Genomic DNA, 15828 nt, shown 5'->3' with positions numbered 1-15828 from the left:
CCGTCTGGTTATCACAAATGACTGAGTCCTCCAGTTTCCTGAACACTAGGTGGCCTTTCTGTCCTCAGAGCTGTTTCGGGGGCACTGAGATGTAACTAGAAAAAGTGTGCAAGCGGAGGGTTTTCCTTCCGTTAAATAAGAAAGAAAAAAAAAAGTGGCGAGTCACAGCAGCAAAATCAGTTCGCTCCCAGCTCCTCCGATTCAGAGGCTTTCTGGGCAGCCACAAGCAGATGAGACCTTATCTCTCCGCCCTGGGGGTCCCCTTCTCGGGCTCTCCGTGCCCTGACGGGCAGTGTAAGGGGCCCCTAACCGCGGAGATCGGCGCCCCAGGAGCTCGAGAGACCGCGGGGCCGCCGGCGGGTCTGTGGCTTCCCGCAGGGCGCGGGCGCAGCAGAAGCGGCCGCCACACTTCCGGCGTCCGGCCGGGCGCTCGCCACACTTCCTGTTTTCGGCGCGGGAGGGGAGGAGCGGGGAGAGGCATGGAGGGGAGGGGAGGGGAGGGCTGGGAGGAGGGCCGCCGGGCGGGAGGCGGCGGCGGCCTCTGTGCAGGCGTGGCGCGCGCGGGGCGGTCGCGGGCACAGAGCGTCCGCCTGGTCTCCGGAGCCGGGAGCAGCCTCGGCGGCCGCGCCTCCTGCCCTCCGTCCTTCCAGCCGGCCCCCAGCCCCGCCGCGCGGCACCATGCCCGCCGTGGACAAGCTGCTGTTGGAGGAGGCTTTGCAGGACAGCCCCCAGGTACCGCCCGCCCGCCGCCCGGCCCCCCGCGCCCGAGGGCTGAGGCCGGGGAGGCCCCTCCGGCCGCCCCGGGGTGGAGGCTGGGAGTGCTCAGGGCCCCCGAGGGGGCGAGGGGGGCGGGCCCGGGCCTGCGTCCTGAGCCCGGGTGTCCCTGGAGGGGGCGTCCCCCTGGCTGAGCTGGAGGACCGGGGCAAGCCTCCCCCCCCCCCGAGGCCCGAGCCTTTGTGCCCTGACCCCCTTCCAAAGTCGGCTGAGACGGAGGCCGCCCGGCCTGGACTCGCGCTCCGCCAATCACTAGCTGAGTGCCGCGGGCACAGAACTTGACCGCCTGGCGCCTCAGTTTTGTCATCTGTAAAATAGGGATAATAATTACACCCGCCTCTTAGACTTTGTTAGAAGTAAATCAGGAAATGCCTGTAAAGTTGTTCAAGACAGTGCCTGATGCATTGTCAGGGAGGAGTCATCTCTGTTATTACCATCGCTGCTCCTCTTACCGATGTCATGGGACCTGGCGGATTTAGGGCCAGAGTGGGAGGCAGAGCCTGGCTCTCCCCCAGCGGTGCCAGGCCTCCCTTTGGCACTGCTTTCCCATTGGTGGAGAGAAAATTAACAATAGCAGCCCTATTTGTCCCGCAGGAGAACTTGATTAGCGCCCTCGAGATGCCAGTCCGTCCTTGGAGCTCTGCAGGTGAAAGCGGGTGTGTTCGCCTAGCCGAGGCCCTAGCAGATGAGTGCAGAATGACATTAGTTCGTGCTTCAGTGCACCTTCACCCAGGGAACTCTTGTTCTCCATTAACATGTCCCCAGCTTCCTGTCTGCTCCCCGGCTTCTGCATCCCTGGTTATTGAAATAAGTCTGTTCCCTGGCGTCCCGACTCCTGAAAACTTAGAATGAGATGAACCTCTTTTCCTTGCACAGTTTCTCTCCTCTTTCTGGGTCCTTTCCTTTTTCTTCTTAGTGAATTGTAGTCCCGGGATGATCCTTTGGGCTTACCTACCGCCACCCTGCATCTCTCCAGTTCAGAACAAGTAATCAAAAGGGCTGTGTGTGGGCTTGGTTGCCTTGTGCCCATTTCTTTGTAAGGAATTGTAAGCAAGCAGTGATTTTGTCTTTTTTAATTTGCATCTGCTGGACTGATGGGCTTTTCAAAGGCCTCTTTGAAGTCTCTACACGTCTGGCATGTGATGGGACCAAAGCCCTTGGGAGAAGTCATTTCGTCCGTCCTCACACATAGCGTGTGGGATCGAAGACAATAGCGTAGATTGTCTAACATTTTGAACAAGGATTTCCATATGCTTTGAAGCTGGAGAAACGGAGGTGCCAGGATGTATTGCCTTCCTAACTGAGCATGGCGATGGCTGAGCCAGTTTCGAGGGGTTGCACTAACTGTTGCCCTCACCGATGTGTTACCTGAATTTTTGTCTCTCACAAACCACTATTTCTGAGTGGTTTACAGGATTTTCTCAGCTGTGAGTCAGTAGAAAGAGGCCTGGCAAACAAGACAGGAGACCTGGGTCCTAATTCTGGCTCCAACACTAGCTTATCATGTGATTTGAGCAAGTCACTTATCTCCATCCTGGCTCAGCTTTCTCATCTGCAGAACGAGGGACATGGAGCAGATGATCTTGAAGGGGCTTTAGAAGCTTAACATTGTATTGCAACTGCATGGTTTATAACTCTGAGCTTGTATGTGGAAGAGGGGGCTTAGAGACATTGTCATTCCTGCTTAATGTTCCTCGTCATGTAGGGAATTGGTCATTGCTTTTGAGATTTGGGTGTCACCCCACTAGGTTTCTTGGTGAGGTTGTTGAATGGATGCTAACTTTCAAGAAGGTCTTTGATAATCATCAACGCGTATTTATTTAACACGTGTGTGGGGCATGTGCCCGGTGCCGCTTTACTCCCAAGGAAACTCATAGACTTGAAACTGGAAGGAATCTAATCCAGCTCCTTTGTTTTATGTGTAAAGAATAAAAACAATAGCGAACACCTATATCACACATGCATTTTATGTGCCAACCACCGTTCCAAATAATGCCTTACCTAGCTTTACTTGTATTCATTCTCTTCATCCTCCCAACAGTCTGTTGAAGTCGGTGCCCTATTAAAATTACCAAGGAGCAGAGAAGTTAAATAACTTGCTCAAGAGTCTACGCTATCAAGGGGCGGAGTCAGGATCGGAACCCAGGCAGTCTGCCTGTATTGTTCAGATTAGCCCAGCTCCCTAACACCTGGCTTTTCTGTCATCAGTGACCTAAAACGCTGTTTCACTAAAAGGAAAAGATCCTAAGAAACCACCCATTGTTTGTTTCCTCTAGTTTTATGTTGAGTAGTTATGAGGGTTGCTCCAGTAACCTGGTTGCACGGGATTCATTAAATGAACACAAAAGCTTTTGTATTTGAACCTAGTGACCCAGGAAGAGATGAATAGCAGTTGCCGGGCCTTAACCACATCTCCTCCAGTCCTCCTTTTTAGTACCGCACGATGTCTCAGACGGCTGGTTTATGTGCATACACATATTATTTCTGGTTACTTCTGATACAGGGCATGGAGAGTTTTAGGCATTGAGATACTTGTCTCCATTGCTGTTTGCTAGTGAGCCTCTGCCTCTCGCCAGGCGCTGCTAGATGCTGGGGAGCAGTGACTAATGAGATGAGTGTGCCTGCCCTCCGCCGGTTCACAGTCTGTTCCCGAGACAGATAAGGAAAGCAGCAGTTCCAGGCCAGTGTGCACACTGCTCTGATAGGAACACAAATGCAGCTTTGAGCTGATGCAGCTCAGACCTCTTCAGGGGCTTATTCTCTTTTGTGTAAATAGTCCACTTCTGAGATAAGGTGCAGACAAAAGCACTATTTATTGCTTGCTGTTTGGTTTTAACTTTTTGTTTGTTTCCTTTGCAGTTGGCATAACTGAAGCACAGAGAGAGAAAAGACTTAGTTCTGAGATTATGCAGTGAGTAGTCCAGCTGGGACTAGGCCTCTCTAACCAAACCAGGCCCGCCTTTAGTCAAGCAGGATGCCTCAGAGCACAGCGTGGTGGTTATGTCTTCATGGTGGAGGGGTTCCCCCCCTCTCCCACCCTTCTCTTTGTTCACAGACATTTTTCCTTTCCGTAGACTCGGTTCTACGGAGACGGTTCTCTCCCTCTGCCAAATGTTAGGTGTGAGAACTTTGTTTTCACCTGATAAAATACTTGCATATGTAATTTAAGTATATATATTTTCTAATCAGAGCTATTAAAGTTATGCCATTATATAATTATATGGCTATTCTTTAGTTAAAAAAAAAAAAAAGTCTAGGATTATTTTATTAGGTAACACCCAGTTCCTGTAAGATAGAGGGATGATGTGGAGCTGAGGCCGTGTCCGGAGGGTGTTAGGTTTTGTGTTTCTGGCCAGGCATCCTCTTGAGAGTATAGGGTAGTAGAAAAAGAATGGACTTCAGATCCGGATTCTGCCACTGTTGCCCTTAGGCAAGTTACTCAACCTCTCTTAACTTGTGTTTTGACATCTCTAAAGTTAGAATAAAAATAGGTACTTAATGGAACTCTTCTGAAGAATAAATAGCATATGCAAAGTGTCTTCATGCTTGCCTGTCAGAGTAATAACTCCATAAATGATTGCTGTTAGTGTCTTTAGAAGTGATGTGCACCAATATCTTCCTGATATTTTTGTAGAATTTTTGAACAACTGGTGTCCCTTTGCCTGGTGGTTGCTCTCATTCCTTCCTTATGCCTCAGAACGTAGCTGTTGTTCCACAGCCAGGTTTAAGCAGAAGTGGAGCTGGTAAATGATATTGTTAGTGGTGGTGTTAGACCTCAGTTCTTGAGTTCTGCAAAGGAAGAGTTCAGGGTCAAGAACTCTAGCACAAGAAGTTGACTAAGCTTTTAGAAAGAAAGCCACGGAGGCAGCAGCAGTGAGCCAGCTGGGCTGTGTGGACTTGGGAAACAAGTCACAGAGGCAAAAGCAGGGCCCTTAGAGCTTAGGAGAAGGGAAGCAAAGATACATGCCGAGGAAAGGAGGCGGGTGGGGAAGGCATGGCACTGGTCCTTTGCCTTAAGGGTTTTTATGTCTTTTCCAAAAGGGGGAATTTTAGGAGAAGTCTCATGGGAGGATCTCAATAAAATATTCATCAACTTTCCAGGTGGGTTTTGTCCAGGGTCATGGTCTCTGATTGGTTGGCAGTAGGGTAGGGGGTCACTAGTCTTGTATCTGGTCCTAATGTCAGCCATGGTGTTGCTTTGTCTAGTTTTGCTTCTTTTCTGGGCCCGGAGCTGAAACATAACTGAGGCCTAGATGTTACCTCTAGTCTGACCAAAACTCTGTCTCTATGGTCAACAGACGTGAGGCTCTGCTCCTAAGGTTAGTTAATGTTGGTCAGAACCTCATTGTCCTGAGAGCTTGATGCTGAAGGGAGTGGTCCAGCAAAGGAGAGAGAGGCAGGTGAGCCAGGGTGCTGGATGGGGCCAGTTTAAATCCGCCATCTGTCTGTTTTCCCTATTCTGCTTGCCAAGGAATTTGCTTAACTTTTTACTATGTTGCCCAGTATCCAAACAGTGTCTGAGATAGCTGGGGATATATTTTTTTTTTCCAGGGGAGATCATGGCCTAGTTAATACAAAGGGAAGATTGGAACTTTCCTGTCAGTTTTAATGGATGTCATGGTAAATATGGGCAAAGAAAGAAAAACAACAACGCTTGTGATACGGTTCTTGGCAGTTATCATAGGTGAGAGCGTGACAGCAGCCGACCAAAGAGAAGCCAGCCAGACGGCCTGTATCCTGCCTGCAGGCAGGACGGTGAGACGCGGGCCCAAGGGCATGCCCATGGATAGAACCTGCTGGGGGCGGAGGCAGCCTCCCACGGCGGAGGAAGCCTGGCCGGTGGGGCCAGCCACACGGGGTTTACATCCCAGCCCTGGGAGGTTGAGCAAGTTTCCTAACCGTGATGAGCTTCAATTTCATTATCTGTAAAGTGGGTTTGGTTCTCATCTACTTCGTTTCAGTTGTTGGAAGTATTAAGTGAAGTAACGAATATTTAGTGCTCTGCACAGTGTCTGACGCATAGGTACAGAGGAAATGGTAGTTTTAGTTTTCTATCTTTTTTTTTTCTTTCCCTATTTTTATTTTTTATTTTTCAAGAAAAACTATTTTAAATACAATAATATTACATGCAATAAACGTTAATATTTCAAGAAAAACAATTTCTAAGTGTACAGTCTCTGTGCAGTCTCCACTTTCGCTCCTCAGGGGTCAGGGTTCTCTCCGGCGAGTCTTCCGTTGATTCTTCAGGAAGTTTTCTGTATTTTAGTTGTAATACCAGTTTGTTCCCGGGAGCATGCCCGTGCAGCATCCACTTTCTCTGCCGCCATTTTTAATCTCATGTTCCTTTCCCTCCGTGGCAGGCTCCTCCTGGGCCCTGGCTCTGGTCAGGTGCATGCAGCTAGTTTTCTTTCTATTCTCTTCGTGAAGGATATTTACAGAAGTCCTCTCTTTTCATCTGACTTCTCATTTTCCATTCTATTTTATTCCTAAAAGTATTGAAAACAATTCATAGGACTCAACTAAATGGATATAAGTTGTAGTAAAAAATGTACATATCCCCAATACAGTTGCATCCCTCTCTTTCCTCCCTGTTCTGGACGCATTAGTTATAGCAAAGGAAGATACCAGAATCATAACATTGGTGGGCTCCTACAGCACTGGCACCGGAAAAGGTCCTCTGCTATTAGATGGCGTTTATGGATAGCTGCCTAGATAACAGTGTTGCCGTAGTGTTCAAATGAAATCATACATGTAAAGCCTTTAGTGTCCAGAAATTAATAAGCAATGAAAATTCATTGTCTTCTGTATCATCAGTATCATTTGCTGTCACTGTGTGTCAGGCACTGGTAGGTGCTTTATGTACACTCATTATCTCACTCACTCTGCAAATTTGGATCCAGGACGGCTAGGGTCCCAAGGAGATCCCAGATCCTTTGAGGGGCACCAGCAGACTAAGCTCCTGGAGAATGCAGAGTTGGTTCTCACCACCTTTGAGGCTCAGTTCCCAGCACAGAGTTTCACCAGATACTGGATGAAGGCAGAGCTGCATGTGTAAATGAATGCATAGAGAGTGATAGACCATCCAGTGTAGGTTCTGAGAATGGCTTGTAACTATTTCCCCCTAAATAAAAAGGATACTTTAAAGAAATGGAATGAAGAATCCTAAACCAATGTTTTTTATCTGCTGGTTGACATCCATTAATGGATGGTTAGATCCAGTAGGTCACAACCGAGATTTTTATTTACAAGTGGAACAGAACAGGATGGAATAGGAAAAAAGTCTGTGTGTATGCATACTAATGATATTCTTTGGTAAAATGTGTCTTGTGGATTTTAATTGTAAAAAGTTTGAAGAACTCTGTTTTAACAGACGAATCACACACTGTCTGCACCCTGTGATATTTTGATCTCATTGAGAACTTTTTTAAAACCGGTCTTACATTTTCCTTGTTCGTTGCGTTCTGGTCCTGTGGATAAGGATTGGTCCTGAGAGAGTACAGTGGTCTCAGGGCAGGTATTTTTAGCCTCAGTGATTACCTGGGGCAAAGCCAGGCTAAGCGTGTACTCTGTGAAGGGCACCAGAGTTTGTGGAACAAACTCTCCTAGTGCCCAGGTTTCTGCTCCAGTTTGTTGAGGTGCTTTGAGGACAGTCATTGCTCTCTTACCAGAGATAGGTTAGAAGAAGGAAGAAGGACTTGGAATTTACTTGTAGGGAAATAATAAGCTTTAATGGGTTGTTCTTTGTAAAGTGCTTTGATATCACCTCATAAAGGCATTTCCATAACTTACTCTCCGTTCTAGGTCTGTTTTCTGAAATAGAGATCCCATGATTATTAACGTGGTATTTTAAAATCCCCCTCTGCTGGGCACATGAACAGAAGTCCCTTGAGTAGATACGGTCTCTCACCTGATGCCTTGGTACTCCTTCAGACACCATCCAGTGTATAACGAGGTCCTGGCTGCTCGGCGTGTGTCAGATAGGAGATACCTTTCCCCTAATGACATTGCTCCCCTGCTCCCGGAACACGGAGAGGTTAGTCTTCCCGAAGAAACTGAACTAGAATTCTTGTTAAGTTGCTGTTTGAGTTTTGTGCCCAGACCTGCCGCTGGTGGACCCGGGGTGCACAAAATTTCCTGGCCATGAGTTTGAAAATTGGTGGGATGATGTATGACGAGAGACGTGGAAATTGACCGTAGTACTGGAAGGGGAAAGAGTGACAGACTCTTGCACGATGCCCGAGACGGCAGAACCCGGACAGATGGTCAGCTGCGGGGTGATGCAGAGCTGGTGTCCACGCCCGGGGTGCACAGACAGGCCTGACGTGGTGTTCAACTTACCGGCTCGAAGGGAGAGGCCGCCCTTTTAACTCTTTGTTTTTTAATTGGATGGACTTACTGGTGCCGAGGCAGGACAGATAATAGCCCTGAGTCTTAATCTTTTTAAAACTGGCTTGCCTTTGCTGGTCCCAGGACTCAAATTGTATTGTTTGGCCCTGTTCTGTGGTCTAAAGGATTAGCAAAGGAGTCCTAAATTAAAGCTTCAGGAACCAACCTGTACGAGTACCTACAGGAATAAAGCCAGAGAAGAGGCACCTTCTCCCCCGATTTCTGTGTATGTGTTTTCCACCTCCTCTGTAGCTTTGCCACTTAGAAATGACGCTGTTCTCTTTTCTTCATTCCTTGCAGACTCGCTCTTTACTGAGCGTATTTGAAGAAGATGCTGGCACCCTCACGGACTATACCAACCAGCTGCTGCAGGCCATGCAGCGCGTCTACGGAGCCCAGGTACCCCGCTGCCCCTCACCCGGGAGGCCGCGTAGGGGCCCTCTGCCCTCATCTGGAACTCCTCTCAGGAGGTTGAGAAATTTGAAGTGAAACACCATTTACATTTTTGGAAATAAAATCAGAATTGTTTTTCTCACTTCTGTCCACCTTCAAACACTGAGGACAATCTGTTTTCGTTGCTGGAAAAAAAAAAAAAAAGAGGGTGATTTCTCTGTAACTAGTAGCAAGGGACCACATCACTCTTTTAATTTTTTAAAAAATTCAGCCCCAAAGGGAAACATGAGTCTCCTCTGCCTACCTGTGGATGAGTGGGTTCAGTGTTAGGAAACATGCCCTTTGTCTGTATCATAAATGGGCAGCCTGAGATGTCAGTGCGGCCGGGCAGAGATGTTTTTTCAAGCGCTTCCTCTGAAAAGACTTGAGTCACAGTTCTGAAACTATTGGTGGCTTCTTTGTTTTGAGGAACAGCTATCTCTGGCTTGCAAAACCATGGAAAATAAATTGCTGAGTAGCAAAAGTGAATCTTTTTAAGATCAAGAAGTGCCCATGTATGTTACTTTTCAAGAGAAGACTTGAGAGTTACTTAAAAATAAAATTCATTATGTTACACATCAAAATGTTATGCCAACTGATGCTTTTGATTATTGATTTTTTTTTTTGCTGATTTAAAGCTGTACATGTTAGTGTTTCTTGTCCTCATTGATGATCTCTAAAGAAATACCACATTCAGTACATAATAACAATATATATTAATATTCGTGTATAGTCATTATTATACTAGAGGCCTGGTGCATGAATTCGTGCATGGGTGGGGTCTAGCCAGCCTGCCCCGATGGGGGCCTATCGGGGCCGGGCCGGCAGTGGGGAGGGGCCATGGTAGGGTTTGGGGGGACCAATCGGGGCCCTGATCAGGCCAGTTGGCCACTGCAGTGCGCATCATAGCAACCGGTCATTCCGTCATTCCAGTCACTTGGCCTTTATATATATAGATAGCTCTTAATATTCTATATAATCATTCATTATTATCATCATTGTTTTATTAATCATTTATTCATGTCATATGTGGACTCAGTCCTTGCCATTAGGAGCTTACAATTGGGCTGGGAGATAGCACTTACCTCAGAGTGTTAGTGCTAGGAGAGAAGGGGACCTAGCGGAATTGTGTTGGGCTCCTAAAAGGAGGATGAGTGTGAGAGTTGAGGCTTATTGAATACTCTTACATGAATCATTTCATTTAAATTCCCCAACAACTCTGTGAGGTGGGTATTATTCTTACCCTCATTTTATATAGGTCAAGAGGATTAAGGATTCTGATGATGAGTAACTTGTCCAAGTCCATCCCATTAATACATGGCCGAGCAAGTCAGCCTGAAGTCAGAGCCCAAACCCTTAATACTAAGCATGGGAATGCTAGCCTGAACTAGGTTAGTGGCAGTAGAAACAGAAAGAAGTGGATGAATTTCAGAGGTATTTGGTACGCCGATCAGAGATTGATGGGATGTGAAGGGGTCGGGTGGGTAAAGGATGAATCAAGAGTAATGCCCAGGTTTTGAATTGAACATCAGTGTGGATAGTTGGGAAAACACAGGAAGAGGAGCGCGTGTGTGTGTGTGTGTGTGTGTGTGTGTGTGTGTGAGAGAGAGAGAGAGAGAGAGAGAGAGAGAGAGAGAGAGAAAGAGAGATGGCTGGGATGTCAGTCATCCAGAAGTCAGGCCAGAGATATAAATTTGCAAGCTAAAATGTATTATGCAACTATAGCTTACTAATTGGAACTAATTCTTATGACCAACGAATTGTGTTGATTTGTAATGTTGCTTGTTTCTTTGGTATGACATGCAGAAACTGGGCACATACTTTGTCATTTTTTTAAGCTCTATTGTATGCGTGTTTTTTCCTAATTATTCAGAATTGAAGAAAATAGAAAAAAAAATTTCACTGGGCTATACCTGAACTTGTTTGCTGTTCAGCAATTTAAATATTGTCGTGAAATGATTTTCCTGTTTAAGGTATAAGAACACCAGGACTTAAGGGACTGTGTGTGTCCCTGCCCCTCCCAGGAGTCTCTGCCCTGCCTTTGCATATCTGTCAGAGTCATTTGCTGGGAGATGTTCAAGCACTCCCTTACGCGTTTTGTCTTTTGAGCCAGAAAACTACGTTTTGCCAAAGTTAAGTAGGTTTTGCATTCCAAAAGGCTGTAACTGGCTTTTAATTCACACCACATGACCATCACATGGGCTCTCCCCCCAGCCAGAAACCCTTCCTCCTGCCTCGGCATTTCCTGCAGCAGAGGCTGGCGGGAACAGCTGGTTAGTGCTTCCAGAATCAGCCACAGCGCCAAGCATTCCCATCAGCTGGGTCGGGGTAATTGGTTTCTCAGGTTTAAAGACTTAGGTGTTTTGTTTTGTTTTTAATTTAAAAAAAGAAAACTTTCCTGACTCCTCTTCGATGGGCTTATTTATATGTATGTAGTATTATTTCTCAATGTTTTCATTCAAATTTTTTCACTAAGTTATGTTTTTTTTTGGTTTGTTCCTTAAATATTTTATACCCAGATCTGTTGAATTAGATTGATATAGTTTTATTTTTAAAAACAGAAGTACTTAGCAAGATGTAGTTTTTCATTATATTTTAAAAACCAGGTTTATGCTTCTGGTAAATGTTCATAAAAGGTATTTCAAATCGGACCACGTAGTAAATTGCTGTATTCTGATACAGCAAATGCCCTTCGTAGCTGTTTTAGGAAGAGGAAGGGCAAGGCAAACTAGAGGAAAAGTTATGTGAGCGGGTTTGCTGATTGTGGCTGGTTTGGGGGACATTTTAAATTTTATTTGGCTTAAGTGCTAGAATGAAGTCATAGTGTAAGCTGTCTTCAGCATCTTATAGCAGTCCTGGAGTCACATCGGATCTTTTCACTGTCAGATGTGCCTGTGCACATGGTGGGAATGGAGTGCTCCGTTACAGGTTTTTCGGATGAAGGGAGCTGTACGCATTTCTCAGGCATTAACAAAGCAGAGACAGGTTACTTAGAAAGATCTGCTGTTTCCAGCTATTGGCTAAGTAGGTGAAAAACCTCCGTAGTGTCTGAATGGATGCATATTCTCACCTGGGCTATCGCAGCATTCTCCTGGATGGTCTCCCTGTCTTCAGGGAGGTGTCCCCTTCATCCCTCCACCACCCTGCAGTACGTTTATCGCATCCAGACCTCCCTTCCCTCCCCGGCTTCAGATGCCTCTGTGGCTCCCCGGGACGGCGCAGCGGAGGTTCATGAACTGAGCATCAGCCTCGTCTTTGGCTCTTCTTTGCTATGCCCTTCCTGCTGCCAGGCAGCCCCCCCTCCCCCTCCCCTGCCAAATGGTCTTCCTGGCTTTTAAGACTGACCTCAAGTCCCAGATGTGCCTGACACCTTTCCTTTCTGGCTTTTCTCCCTTCCTGGCCAGAATGCACCTGTGGGCCCAGGTGCCTGTGGGCTTGTTGGTCAGAGCGCTTACCCGACAGCATGTGGGGTTTCCTTGTCCTTCTGCGGAGCTCCCAGGGAGCAGATTCTCTCTGTCTCCCATGCCCAGCACCACGCCTTGCCCTCCTGAGTGTTCGACATACAGGTGTTGAATGAAGGACTGAATTCAGAATGTCCCCTCCTCCGGTCCTTCGCTAAGGGCGCTATCATCCATCCATCATCCAGACTAGAGCCCCGTGTTCTTTGACTCCCACCTCCTTCCCCACTTGGAGCTGCTGTTTTTGCCCCAGGAATACCCCGCAGATCTCTGCCACCTTCTCCTCTTTCTGGTTCGGGCTCAGACCGTTTGTATCTCTCACTTGACTTCTCCATGTGGTCTCCTGACCCTCATTGCCATGGTCCCCTTCAGTGTTTTCCTTCTGCCACTGCCACTCATGATTTCTCTTCTGCTCATGTCCGATCGTGTCATCCTCTGGCCCAACTCCCTCATGGCTTCCCTGTTGCCTCCAGAATCAAGGCCTGCCCCACATCAGCTTTCTACCTCCGTTCCTGCTGCATTCCTCACTCCTCCCATGGGCCTCCCACCCCGAGGTCTCCTGAGCTAGTGAGCCCTGACCCCAGCGCTGGAGTGAGCACTGGAACATGGGACTGTCAGCCCCTTGGCTGTGGGCAGCGTTTCTGGCCACATAGTTGGAATAGTCAAAGCAGATGCCTCCATGTGGCTGACTCTAGTGGGTTTCCTCTGCCCCAGCTCCCGTCCTCTCCGTCACACTCCGCATGGAGGGCGCGGCCGCAGCGGCTTGGGGGCCTTCGGTGGCATTCGCAGTTGGGAAGCACTCTGCCACCGTAAGGTAAACACTCCTTTGCCAAAAGCTCGGTTTTCCTTTCGGGTTTGCTAATCGCTGGTCTTCCTGCCTTGGCGACAGCCTTGGGAGGTTCTGTTTAACATAGGAGACCCTGTCAGTAAACCCTTCACCGGGTCACCTTTTTCAAGGATTCTTAGGAGGCATCAAGTAGCATCGGTGGTAACCAGATGGCTGTCCCAGAGCATCGAAAGAATCTTACTCTCAGAAACCCATTCGGAACCCAAGAGGCACCTCTTTTTCTGGACTACAGCTAGAACAGTGTGGGATCGGTGTTCCTATCACAGGCCCCGCTGGGCCTGCCCGCTGGGTACTAACCAGCTGTTGTGTGGGGTTTGGGTTCGAATAGCATGGTGTTAAAGAACTTGGGCTATGGGTTTTGAGTCTGCCAGGTCTGACTTAAGCCTTTGCCAGTTACAAGTTGTGTGATTTTAGAAAGCTGTCCTTTCTGGTAGTCACTCTCTACCTCATAGATGCATTCTAAGAATTAAATGTGATAATACATGAAAAACATTTAACAGCCATGCCATGTGCTAGGAAGAACTCAGTAAATGTTCGCAGCTATCTTTATTATCATGATTACCAATATTTACTCTTGACTCAAGCTCGTTTTGCAAGTCTTGCTGCAGAGATAATTGTGCGGGCTTACCTGACAGGGTGTGGATTAATTAGCTGATGATGGTAAACATTTCATAAACCTTTGTCTACAGAACATTACGGTGAGTCAGGTTACAGCTGGTCTTGTAAGGTGCTCTGTGCAGGCAAGGATCGTTTCTTTTCAGGATGCGTGACGGACCACTTGGTGCTTCTGGCTTGTTCCCAGTGAAATTGTGCTGGTAGAACAGAGTCTTGCTGCCTGAAGTCACACACCTGAAAATATACAGCTTTTTCATACGGGGTGTCTAGGGGAGACGTGGCAGAGTCCCCTGGACCCAGTGGGGGTGGAGAGCAGCTGTTGTATGTGTGATGCCCCGCTTGCCTACGCTGCGGCGGGTTGTGTGAGCAGCACACACGTGCTCTCCTGTAGCCTGGGTGCAGTCTGATGCTGGCAGCTGCCTGGCCAGTTGTTCCATTACGTTTGCAGCGCTTACCAGAAAGCTCTAATGAAGAGGAGAATTCAAGCAGCCTGTGGCCCTTGCTTGTTTTGAAGGCAGGGAGGGTGGCATCATCTCTGCTGGCCAGTCGCTAAAGGATACAGATATGAGGCAGTAATATTTTAGACTTCGCCAAAAAAATAAAAAGAGAGTTAGAAGAATAGAAAATGGTTCTTGAAGCTGAGGTGTTGTAGCTCAAAGGAGAGCCTCCTGAGGGAGCGGGGGCAGAGAGGTGGGCCTTCTGAGACATTGACTGTCCAAAGCAGGATCAGCAATACCCTGTCCTATTTCTTATTACTATTTTTTATTTTGGTAAATACTGGTAGAGTTTTTTTGGAATGAAGTTATACTTGTTCATTTATGGGTCGTTTTGGCTGCTTTCATGCTACAACGGCAGAGTTGAGCAGTTGTGACAGAGACCATATATCGCACAAGCCAAAAATACTCACTCTCTGTCCCTTTACAGGAAGAGTTTGTCAACTCTAGTCTAAAGCAGAGATCTTCTCTCCTGTCTCTTAGCAGGGCTTGGGATCTCAGAGAGTACTGTGTAAGCATCAGCCAGACTTGGATTCACATCCCAGCCCAGCTGCTGACTGGCTGTGTGACCTTGGACAAGTGGCTTAACCTCTCTGTGCCTGTTTCTTCATCTGTAAAACTGAGTTCATAATTAGAACCTGCCTTATGAGCTGAGGCCTGGAATGCGCTCAGGTTTGCATCTGGCATGAATTAATTGCCCTGTAAATGTTAGCTGCTGCTGTTAGGGTGATTCTGTGGGTCTATGAAATGTAGTCTGCATGGTACTGCCCTAGGCAGATGCCAAGGTAGCCTGAACAAATCCACATTAAACCCATTGCTACTAACTCAGAGGAGTAAGAGAGCCTCTGACGTAGCTGAGAATTAGCCCAGTGGCTGAGCTAAGACCCTTGTTCCCATGCACTCTGACCTTCAAAACAACACTGCTGAAGGTGGGCTGCCTTCTGGCTGTTGCTTCATCCTTGTCCAGTCATTTGTGACGTTTCCTTGTAGGATTAGGAAGTATTTTCCTCCCTGACACCGTGATTTCCTGGTATTGTTTCAAACTTAGAATTCAGATGAATCTTCTACACTTGTTCATTCATTCACCAAACATTTGCCGAGTGCCTGCTGTGTGCTGGGACCTGCTGCACATCCCTGTCTGGATGCTGACACAGTGCGTGTGGACCGGTCACTCGCCTTCCTCCTGGCTGCCAGCTCTGGCTGGTTTTGAAAGGGGTAGCACCCCAGTATGATGCCAAAGCCAGGAACTTCCGTTATATTTGCTTGGCTTTATTTTGGGGGGAAGGGGAGAGGGCCACATTTCAGGGTCCATTAATGCCTGTTCCTTGGAGCAGCTGAAGGAAGTCAGGGAAAGGGTTAGCCAGGTGGCTGTAAAGAGGGTCCCAGAAAGGAGGATTCGGCTCTGCTGGGTCTTGCAAAGGAGGACTGTGAAAAATAGAAAAGTCTCTGCAGAACCGAGGCCTTACCCCTGATGGAACAGCCAGCTCAGGAGAACCAGCGCCGAGGCTGGCCAGCCACGCCTCTCCCCACCTCCATCGCTCCAGGTCGGACCTGGTGGCTCTGCCCTTCTGTCAGGAATAAGCCGTGAATCCAAAGAGAAGCTTTAACTGAGCTTGGGAAACATAAGACACGTTTTCTAGGCTGGATGCATTAGTGGTGGGATAGTTATAGAAAACTGCTGTGCAGCCAGAGATTAGAGGGATGAGTAAGAGAAGAGGGAAATGGACAGTGAAAACTGGCACAGAATGGGCCTCCCCGGGCTTTGCAGCTGTGCTTCTGTGTTACCATCCATCATTACGGACCCAGCGCTCTGTTTGGTAGG

General features: G+C 47.7%; 1 protein-coding gene across 3 annotated transcripts in view; it reads left to right on the top strand.

The window, feature by feature from the left end:
* The first annotated feature begins 511 nt into the window (after positions 1-511).
* APPL2 (adaptor protein, phosphotyrosine interacting with PH domain and leucine zipper 2) overlaps positions 512-15828 on the top strand; it is a 40504-nt gene continuing 25187 nt past the window's right edge. Inside the window, exons 1-3 of one of the 3 annotated variants that reach the window (XM_054719436.1) lie at positions 680-732; positions 7705-7807; positions 8461-8559. In XM_054719436.1, coding sequence (XP_054575411.1) covers positions 8536-8559 — 24 coding nt within the window. In that variant the 5' untranslated portion in view covers positions 680-732; positions 7705-7807; positions 8461-8535. Of the gene's footprint in view, positions 733-7704; positions 7808-8460; positions 8560-9942; positions 9984-15828 lie in introns of those variants that run through there. The other 2 variants (XM_008144728.3, XM_054719437.1) reach the window with 2 other exon arrangements.

The sequence above is a fragment of the Eptesicus fuscus genome, chromosome 7, assembly GCF_027574615.1.
Source record: "Eptesicus fuscus isolate TK198812 chromosome 7, DD_ASM_mEF_20220401, whole genome shotgun sequence".
In the NCBI taxonomy this organism is placed as follows: domain Eukaryota; kingdom Metazoa; phylum Chordata; class Mammalia; order Chiroptera; family Vespertilionidae; genus Eptesicus; species Eptesicus fuscus.
Note: the sequence above shows the minus strand (reverse complement) of the source record. Positions and strands in the feature narration are given on the sequence as shown.